Here is a 10,872-nt window from a genome sequence, read left to right as displayed (position 1 = left end):
TACCATAGAGAATGTTTAAATACTAAGATCAGCTTACGAGGGAAACGGGGAGGCTGCTTCTGCTGGAGATGATTGGGAGAGGTCTCTGCACCTTGAGGTCTCTGCGCGCGCTGACATGGAGTAAAGCCTTGTTTATACTCGACGCGTCTGCACAAGCGCGGTAAAAATGACGCGTTGGGTGCGCAAGACCGGCAAGACCTCACTTCGAGCTGTGTGCAAAGCTATTTTGTTACAGCGCGCGCGGAACCGCATCCGAGGACGATCGACTTCAAGCCGAATCTGTCCGAGCTTGTACGTCTCACACAATCAGAGTGTAAAAATACGAGATATTTTATGGGAAATACTAACATGGGAAGACAGTAAAAGAGCTAAAATACGTGAGAAACCCGGAAAAACGGGAGGGTTGACACTTCAGCGTGAGAAATCGGGGGTGTGGCGTGTGAGCGTGTGAAACCAATCAAATGCGGGTGTCTCACGGCCAATGCGTGAGAGTTGGCAGCTATGTGAAAACATCTATAAATCAATGTAGATTTCAGTCTGAGGTCTTCTCAGAGAGGAGAGCTTCTGTAGACATTTATCCATTTTGAACATAATCAACTAATCAGGGTAAATTGACGTACTCTGGTAGACCGGAGGGAGCATGAGCATTTTATACATAGTCAGAGTTGGGTTTCCACAGAGTTGTGCCTCCACTAGAACTTTAATGGAATAAAATCATCATGTTCTAATATCAAAGACATGCAACGTGTAACTTGGATGAAGTTCTTCTGCATCAGCTGGTCAAACAGGGACAAACTCAATTGTGTTTGCAAAAAATGAAGCTGTATTGTATTTTTGTTTGTTTCACGTGATTTTATATAATGTATATAATATATATATATATATATATATATATATATATATATATATGTCAACTCAAGTGGACATCTGCAAATCTGCTATATAGTTTATTTGTTGTTTGCCCCAAGCGCAATAAAAACACATAGGGCTAAATCCTGACTGAGGTTGTCCTAGTTCATGCATGAAAGGATTAAAGGGATATTGAAAAGTCTGTCATTATGTTGTTTCTGACCTGTATGACTTTCTTCTGCTAAACAAAAATATTTAAATTAATGTTCCAGCTTTTTTGAATGAAATTCAATGGGTTCCAAATCCAAAACAACATTGGACCATACTGACTTTTCTTGTCTAGACATTTTTTTAAACATCTCCTTTTGTGAAAGAAAGTCAACAGGTTTGGAATGACATGAGGGTGAGTAAATAATGGCAGAATTTGTATTTTTTATTATTTATTTATTTATGTATTTATTTATTTATTTTAGAAATTATACCTTTAAGAAAAAGTGGGCTTAGCTGGCTACAACTTGCGCTCACCTTGAAAAGCAGCAAATGATAAATGACTCTAAATGATACATGATCATTCTTTTCAAAATATGTATTCTCTGGCATATAAAATGGCATCAGATCACATTTTCATCATCCTTCCTCAAGGTCTTCAGGTGTTGTTGTACTTATTTCATGAGTTCACACTTATAATTTAACTCAGATAGAATAAATGGTATGCATATTAGGCGCCACGTGCTGTCTGAGGAGAGGGCTTCGGGCTCAGTATTTGCCTGAACCCAGAGAACTCCCCCCGTACTCGGATGGAACAGCTGAGAGTGAGGTGTCGGGGTGGTGGAGGGATGCTGAAAAACTGTCGGAGAATGTGAGTCGACTGAGTGTCTTTATATATGCTTCCTCTCATGCTAATGGGATAGTCATGATGATTGTTGATGACAAGTTACTTGGATTAATTATTTGAACGTGGTCCTCCCGAACTTTGTTTAGTGAAACATCACATATAGTAAATTGTAGTAGTATAATAGTTTGCACTTATTATATAAAGCCCTTTATGTTATAGTCACATTAAAATGAACCCCAGCACATAAGGAAATTACAATCAAATAAAGATTCCCACAGATTTCAATGTCAGTTATACTGTGTGGCTATTATGTCTAAAACAGACCATTTTCATCTATTTAATGATTACTCACTAATAGTGCAATTAATTCTATGCACCAGTGACTTGGCTTTAAAGGAAACAATTTTCAGTAATGTCCGATTGTCATTTTTGTGGCAGATGTATTCTCACAACTCACAGCATACATCCCATGCATTTCCCATCAAAACTCATCATCAATCAACTGTCATGTTTAAAAAGTGATTCAAATAGAGGAGACCTGTTGACCATAGCATCAGATATCATTGTGTCGCAGTCTTCTCTCTTTGCTATCTATACGGAAGCTGGGCCGATCATTCACCCGTGGATCCTCTGTGCAGCATACATACTGTTTCCAGATCTTAATAAAGGCATTCCGGAATTTTGTAATGCGGAATGCGTAAACAATGGGATTGACAGCAGAGTTACCATGACTGAGCAAGATAGCCACATAGAGAAGGCACATGGAATTGTCACAACTAGGACAGAAGAGAGTGATGCAATTCAGAATATGCAATGGTAACCAGCTAACAGCGAACAAGAAGAGCACCAGTGCAAGAGATTTTGCCAGCTTGAGTTCTTTCCCGTAATATCGAGTGGGGTTGGTCTGGTTGGCAGTGACCTTCTTGTTTAGCTGCTTGTGGATTATGTAGAAGATCTCAGTGTAGATAAGCAACATGAGGACGAGAGGTGGCAGCACCCAGCCGAAGAAGTTGAAATAGACCATGTACTCCATACTGATGACATTCTCAAACTCACAGGTTATGAGAAGGTCAACTCCTACAGTGCCGTTGATCTGTTGTAGCTTCTCCAGATTGTTCCATCCCAACATGGGCGTCAGGCCGACTACGATGGCCACCATCCAGCACACCACCACAGCAGTGCCTGCACGCTTTGGTGTCACCACATTTTTATAGCTGTGAAAAAAAAAAAAAAGTTTAAAACAAACAAACAGCCTTGGTTCCGGAATTGTTTTTCCCAAAGAGATTTTTAAAGAAGTCCTGAGGGTTGTAAGCCATTAACCAAACTAACCAGTAACAACGTTATTGAGTGACAACATTACAAACCTTAATTTGAAGCAAAAAAAGTATTTGAAAATCTGAAAAAAGACAAAGGCCAGGGGTTTTTGGCCCACCATATACTTTGGTCGAAAGCGGCCAACAAGGGCTTGAGGAGTGGTCATGAACAAAGGCAGAGTTTATCTGAGTCAGGAGAGGGTCAACACCACTGCTAAAATACTACTAAAGGCTACTTATGCTTAGCCTGGCTGCGCCCTCCTACGCACTTCCACTCAATTTCATTTTACTTCTGTACTACGTCTGGGATCGCTCCATATCCTTAGGTTTCCAGAAACCAATTTTTTGTAGGACCAATCAGCGAATAGAGGGAGTGGCTGAGAAAGATGACGTTGATGTAAGCGCGTCAGTTTCAGTTCAGTAATGGCAGCGGAGAAAGACGTGAGAAAAGCTATTCGGTCCGTTGTTGGAAAAGAAACTGCCGAATATATAGAATTTAAAGCCGGATTGTTATCGTCTAACCTCTTGTTGCACAACTGAGGACCAAGTGAAGGAGGCAGAAAGTTTGAAAGTTTGTGCTGGGCAGTTCATGCACGATGACCGTGACATTTTGGATGGACGGTTTAGCCTGGTGTTCGCGGTGTTCGGAAGCCCCGAGTCCTGGCTGCTAAACTATTGTTGAAGATCCGCTCAGGGTCATGTCAGTCGCTCATATTCCCAACTGTAAATGTACTGATTCTTGTGATGAATAGAACATTTTGAGCCCTTGTGCACTCGTGCAGGAGGTTGGTGTGTCAGTTTTACATGTTGTAAATCATACAAATTGGTTGTGATTTTAAAAAAAATAATTGTCATAAATAAAAATGTGAAAAACCATACTTTGAAGATATTTGATTTTCAGTTTTAGATGGCAATGGTTGATTTGTTTTACTAAAAAAAAATAAATGCCACATAAAAATGTACAAACACATACTTTGAAGACCATAATTAAGGTAATTAAGAAACAATAAGACGTAATATGAAAAATTGTTGTTTATTACACATCTGCAGATAGAGACAGACTGATCATTCACTGTAGCTGCTACAGCATTTGCGGCAGATCAGAAACGACCACAGCAGCGTATTTGTAATGATTAGACACAGCTTCCACCGTTGAATGAATATATCACTGTCCTTCGTGTCAAATATACATTTCGAATTAATAATTGTTCAGATTAACAAAACCTGCGGCGCTCGTTGACTGAAATCCTATTGTAAACATAATCCTCTGATCATTTCGGCGCGTGACATACGTCACTCACGACACCCCTTTAGCGATTGGCTATGGCAGATCGTGAGTGACTTTGGGCAGATCCAATAGATTTGAACTTTAATAATGAACCCGTATAGTGAAGGAAGGAAACGTTTTTCAATGGAGCGGTTCCAGACTCTATGTGGAAATGAAATGAACTAGAGTCTGGTTGAACCAGGCTAACTTATGCTAACCATTGTGATAAATGATGTTTTATTAAAAAAGTTCGGGAGGAGCAAATTCAGTTAATTAACATGAGTGGAGTGCACCCAGCAATCAATGATAAGAGGTATATATAGATTCAGCAATCTCACCTCACTCCATTGATAGTTTAGCAGCATCCCTCCACCGCCCCTTCTCCACACTTCTATTAATAATAATTTGTTACATTTATATAGTGCTTTTTCTGGGACCTCAAAGCGCTACACATATGGAAGGGGGGAATCTCCTCAACCACCACTAATGTGCAGCATCCACCTGGATGCAAAGACAGGCATATTGCGCCAGAACTCCCACCACACACCAGCTTATTGTTGGACAGGAGACAGAGTGATGAAGCCAATTGGTATATATAGGATTATTAGGAGGCCATGATGGACAGAGGCCAAGGGGCAAATTTGGTCAGGATGCTGGGGTTACATCCATACTCTTTCGAAAGACATCTTGGGATTTTAAATGACCACAGAGAGTCAAGACCTCTCTTTAACGTCTCATCCGAAGGACGGTCCTCTTTGACAGTATAGTGTCCCCGTCACTACACTGGGGCGTTAGGACCCACACAGACAACAGGGTGAGCACCCCCTACTGGCCTCTCTAACACCTCTTCTAGCAGCAACCTGGTTTTCTCAGGAGGTCTCCCATCCAGGTACTAACCAGGCTCAGCCCTGCTTAGCTTCAGTGGGCAACCAATCTTGGGCCACCGGGTGATATGGCTGCTGGTCCTAAACACTTACATAGCGGGGAACATACTCTGGCCAAACTCCAAGCTTGGAGCCCTCCCCCCAGACAGCACGCCAAATACGCATTAAACCTTATCCACTCTAATTGAATGCAAGTGTGAACTCGTGAAATACATGTTAATGGAATAGACCAAAAACTGCTTGAAGAACTAGACGAATCTACAGTATTCATTCGGTTCACGTGACGTCACTGTAGCTTTGCGCCACCATCTTTGAGACTGACGGCAGGGTTGTAGACTCGAGTCGCATGACTCAGACTTGACTTTGACTCGAGTCCCAAATTTGATGACTTGCGACTCGACTTGACATATTCAAAGATGATTTGCGACTCGACTTAGACTTGACAACAATGACTCGCGACTTGACTCTGACTTGAGCCCTGTGACTTGGAAAGACTTGACCTACCTTCTAAAACCACAGATCAGAGTTGTCATAATCACTGACTGTAGTATAGCACTGTATCATTGACGCATGATCACAGCGCTGATTAGCGCTGCTTTCGCACGTTCGGCACTGAGCCAGAGAGCGTGTCATAGAGTGCGTTCAGCAGCGTGTGTCAGTTGCCATTCATTATCTCACGTTCAGACAGTTTTTTTACCAAATAATATTTTCCTTTTTCTTTTTCAGGCATTTAAATACACAAGTACTCGCGAACTATTAATGATTTGAGAAAACAAAACAAAACAAAACACTGATGTCTAAGTAAGCGGAAATAATAAACCTTTCAAATGTAATTTTGAGACATGTTATTTTTCCCCCACAACAAACGCACATTTTAGCCTATAGGTAACTATAAAGTCTTCTCCCTGTTCACCAGCCACTCACTTTCATGTCTTTCGGGAGAAATGGATGGATTTACGTTACGTTTTGTAAATGACAGGCATGTAGCCCCAAAAAGTGTCACGTGACGCTTGACACGTCGCCATGGAAATATAGGAATGTTCTTGTACAATTACTGTTGTGTTAATATCACAGGTCGAGGGGAGGAACGCTCGGGCAACCAACCCCCCCCCCCCTCTAACCGAGTCACCACCGTGAGGAGCCGACACCACAGGCACACAACAGAGGACCACAGAGACAAGTTTCAAAGGAGTAACAATCTTTATTAAACCAAGGGTTTCTCACAGTTTAAGATACTCTCGTTGATGCATGATAATGGAGCAGGGGGTTGCAGCTTACTTCTCCCCAGCGGTGCTGCAGACTTCCAGACTCACGAGTAAGTATGACAGGTAAGGATTCTTCACAGTACACGGTACTCTCGTTGGTGCACGATAATAAAGCAGTGGATTAAAAGCTTACTTTTCCCCCCAGCGGTGCTGCAGACTTCCAGACTCATACAGCAAGTATGGCAGGTAAGGATTCTTCACAGTACAGGGTACTCTCATTGGTGCACGGTAATGAAGCAGTGGATTAAAAGCTTACTTTTCCCCCAGCGGTGCTGCAGACTTCCAGACTCAGACAGTAAGTATGGCAGGTAAGGATTCTTCACAGTACAGGGTACTCTCGTTGGTGCACGGTAATGAAGCAGTGGATTAAAAGCTTACTCTTCCCCCAGCGGTGCTGCAGACTTCCAGACTCAGACAGTAAGTATGGCAGGTAAGGATTCTCCACAGTACAGGGTACTCTCGTTGGTGCACGGTAATGAAGCAGTGAATTTAAAGCTTACTTTTCCCCCTAGCGGTGCTGCAGACTTCCAGACTCAGACAGTAAGTATGACAGGTGAGGATATTCACAGTACAGGGTACTCTCTCTTCAGTTCACAATAGGGAGAGAGTGAGTCATAAGGTTACTTTACCAGCGAGGCTGTGTGTTTCTGGGCCCAAACAACAAGCAGAACAGGTGGGGATTTTCACAGTACAAAGTACTCTCTCCTCAGTTCACAGTAGGACGACAGTGGGTTAAACAATTACTTTACCAGCGATGCTGTATGCTTCTGGGCTCAAACAGTAAGTAGAACAGGTGAGGGCATTCACTGTACACAGTACTCTCTCTTCAGTTCACTATATCACTGGGCTTCTGACGGGGGCAGATATAATATACTTCCACGAACGTGTAAGCATGGATAGGGCTACTTCTCAGCAAAGACACATCACACTCGTGTTCACTTCAATTCCACAGCCAAAAATCAATGTGTATTAATAAGGCAAAAGCACTGCAATTCACTCACACGGTAGGGCTGATCAGAGGCCTCGCTCTGTTTGTTGTGCTCACTTTACATGGGGTTTCACTTTCAATTCCTCCTCCACACACTCTGAAACACATAGCTCCTCCAACAGTCAGATCCACACTCACTGTATCCTCTTCAAGCGGTTTAAATGTTCATAAGATAAAATCAGTTCACTTATCTTTGCTCTCTCCTTTCCCAGCACAGATCCAGTCGATAGCTCAGACCAGCAGGCTTCCTACAAACGATCACTCTGATCCAGCAAGCTTAAATGGGCGTCTCTCCCTTTCCCCTGTCCCTTCCCTGTCAGTGGGTCCTCCATCTGAGCCTCCTCCATCTGAGCCTTCCCCGTCTGTGTCTCCCCCCGCCTGAGCCCTCCTCTCCCTTCTGTCTGTCTCCTTTTATCTTGTTTATCTTGACTCGTCAAACAGGAAACCTGTGTGAGTGCCGCTCCTCTCTCTCTCGCACCTGCAGTGCATTAGCGCTAATCAGTGCGGGCATGATTCCATCACGCCCGGAACCGCAGTGGTGTGTTGCACACAATCCGTTCCCCTAGGGAACTTGCGACTCTGAGGAGAGTTCCGATCGCCAAGCGATTTTGTCACCCGTGACATCCCCCCTTGCCAATCGGTTCTAGTCCCTAGAACCGACGTTCCTCAATTCCATTTGCCATATCTCTCCAGTGGCTGTCCTCGGGTATCCCACTGAGGTCGTCGGGGTGGCGAGGGCGGAGCCGCTCTTACTTCACTTCGAGGTCCCTTGGGACCACAGCCCACCCTACCATGGGTACCTCTTCGTCCGCCATCGCGTACTTGTGGCCGCTACAACTCACGGTGTGTACCCTGCCGACTACGCCACTTATGTCACAGGTCGAGGGGAGGAACGCTCGGGCAACCAACCACCCCCACTCTAACCGAGTCACCACCGTGAGGAGCCGACACCACAGGCACACAACAGAGGACCACAGAGATAAGTTTCAAAGGAGTAACAATCTTTATTAAACCAAGGGTTTCTCACAGTTTAAGATACTCTCGTTGATGCATGATAATGGAGCAGGGGGTTGCAGCTTACTTCTCCCCAGCAGTGCTGCAGACTTCCAGACTCACAAGTAAGTATGACAGGTAAGGATTCTTCACAGTACACGGTACTCTCGTTGGTGCACGATAATAAAGCAGTGGATTAAAAGCGTACTTTTCCCCCCAGCGGTGCTGCAGATTTCCAGACTCATACAGCAAGTATGGCAGGTAAGGATTCTTCACAGTACAGGGTACTCTCATTGGTGCACGGTAATGAAGCAGTGGATTAAAAGCTTACTTTTCCCCCAGCGGTGCTGCAGACTTCCAGACTCAGACAGTAAGTATGGCAGGTAAGGATTCTTCACAGTACAGGGTACTCTCGTTGGTGCACGGTAATGAAGCAGTGGATTAAAAGCTTACTTTTCCCCCAGCGGTGCTGCAGACTTCCAGACTCAGACAGTAAGTATGACAGGTGAGGATATTCACAGTACACAGTACTCTCTCTTCAGTTCACAATAGGGAGACAGTGAGTCATAAGGTTACTTTACCAGCGATGCTGTGTGTTTCTGGGCCCAAACAGCAAGCAGAACAGGTGGGGATCTTCACAGTACAAAGTACTCTCTCCTCAGTTCACAGTAGGACGACAGTGGGTTAAAAAATTACTTTACCAGCGATGCTGTATGCTTCTGGGCTCAAACAGTAAGTAGAACAGGGGAGGGCATTCACAGTACACAGTACTCTCTCTTCAGTTCACTATATCACTCTGGGCTTCTGACGGGGGCAGATATAATATCCTTCCACGAACGTGTAAGCATGGATAGGGCTACTTCTCAGCAAAGACACATCACACTCGTGTTCACTTCAATTCCACAGCCAAAAATCAATGTGTATTAATAAGGCAAAAGCACTGCAATTCACTCACACGGTAAGGCTGATCCGAGGCCTCGCTCTGTTTGTTGTGCTCACTTTACATGGGGTTTCCATTTCAATTCCTCCTCCACACACTCTGAAACACATAGCTCCTCCAACAGTCAGATCCACACTCACTGTATCCTCTTCAAGCGGTTTAAATGTTCATAAGATAAAATCAGTTCACTTATCTTTGCTCTCTCCTTTCCCAGCACAGATCCAGTCGATAGCTCAGACCAGCAGGCTTCCTATAAACGATCACTCTGATCCAGCAAGCTTAAATGGGCGTCTCTCCCTTTCCCCTGTCCCTTCCCTGTCAGTGGTCCTCCATCTGAGCCTCCTTCATCTGAGCCTTCCCCGTCTGTGTCTCCCCCCGTCTGAGCCCTCCTCTCCCTTCTGTCTGTCTCCTTTTATCTTGTTTATCTTGACTCGTCAAACAGGAAACCTGTGTGAGTGCCGCTCCTCTCTCTCTCGCACCTGCAGTGCATTAGCGCTAATCAGTGCGGGCATGATTCCATCACACCCGGAACCACAGTGGTGTGTTGCACACAATCCGTTCCCCTAGGGAACTTGCGACTCTGAGGAGAGTTCCGATCGCCAAGCGATTTTGTCACCCGTGACATTAACAAAATAATTTAACCAGGGACTCAATATTTTAAACTTAATGTGTAGCAAATCACGATTAATTTTCCCAATGAACAGTTAATTTTATTTTTTTTATTTTAAAATCTGCGTTGCCACTCTTCACATTCAGCCAATCTGACAACCAACTAATCAACATCCAGTAAATTTGAATAAATATGATAATGTTATATATTATTATATTATATCATATTTTAAAAGCCTTCCTGATATAAATTAGTATACATTTCATTTACTATAGTAATTAACACTGAGACAGCAATTTGTGCAAAAATCACTAATGACTTGTTTAAGAGTTGAAGCTCAAACTCGAGGACTTGCAACTTGACTTGGACTTGTCTGTCTTGACTCGAGACTTGACTTGGGACTTGATTGCAAAGACTCGGGACTTGACTTGGGACTTGAATGCAAAGACTCAAGACTTACTTGTGACTTGCAAAACAATGACTTGGTCTCACCTCTGCCAGTATGCACCGGAGGCGCCGCAAGGAGAGAAAGCAGAAACGCGGATGTCGGGCAGGCGTGCTAGCCCGGCTAAGAAAACAGCCCCACAGACCTCCGCTACCATCTATCCTTCTCATGAACGCCAGATCACTGGTGAATAAGATGGATGAGCTGCAGTTACGGATCGCTTACAACCACCTTATTCATGAGTGTTGTCTGCTGATTGTTACGGAAACCTGGCTGCACGCGCTAATCCTCGATGCTACAGTGGAGCTAGCGGGCCACACCATCTACCGCCATGACCGGGCTGAAGCCTCCGGTAAGATCAGACGGGGTGGATTATGTGTTTATGTACATGAGGATTGGTGCTTAGTCAGCAGAGTAACTGACACTTACTGCTCGCCAGATTTAGAGGCCATGTCTGTTCAGTGCCGTCGCTTTTACTTGCCA

General features: G+C 44.0%; 1 protein-coding gene across 1 annotated transcript in view; it reads right to left on the bottom strand.

Annotated features, from left to right (window-relative positions):
* Positions 1–963: 963 nt before the first annotated feature.
* Positions 964–10,872, bottom strand: part of LOC120464207 (adenosine receptor A1) — a 34,625-nt gene continuing 24,716 nt past the window's right edge. The window contains exon 2 of the mRNA XM_089124988.1: positions 964–2,898. Within this exon, the coding sequence (XP_088981114.1) occupies positions 2,238–2,898 (661 nt within the window). The 3' untranslated portion in view covers positions 964–2,237. The remainder of the gene's footprint in view (positions 2,899–10,872) is intronic.

This window comes from Pimephales promelas, chromosome 21 (genome assembly GCF_988280905.1).
Source record: "Pimephales promelas chromosome 21, fPimPro1.hap1.1, whole genome shotgun sequence".
NCBI classification, from domain to species: domain Eukaryota; kingdom Metazoa; phylum Chordata; class Actinopteri; order Cypriniformes; family Leuciscidae; genus Pimephales; species Pimephales promelas.
Note: the sequence above shows the minus strand (reverse complement) of the source record. Positions and strands in the feature narration are given on the sequence as shown.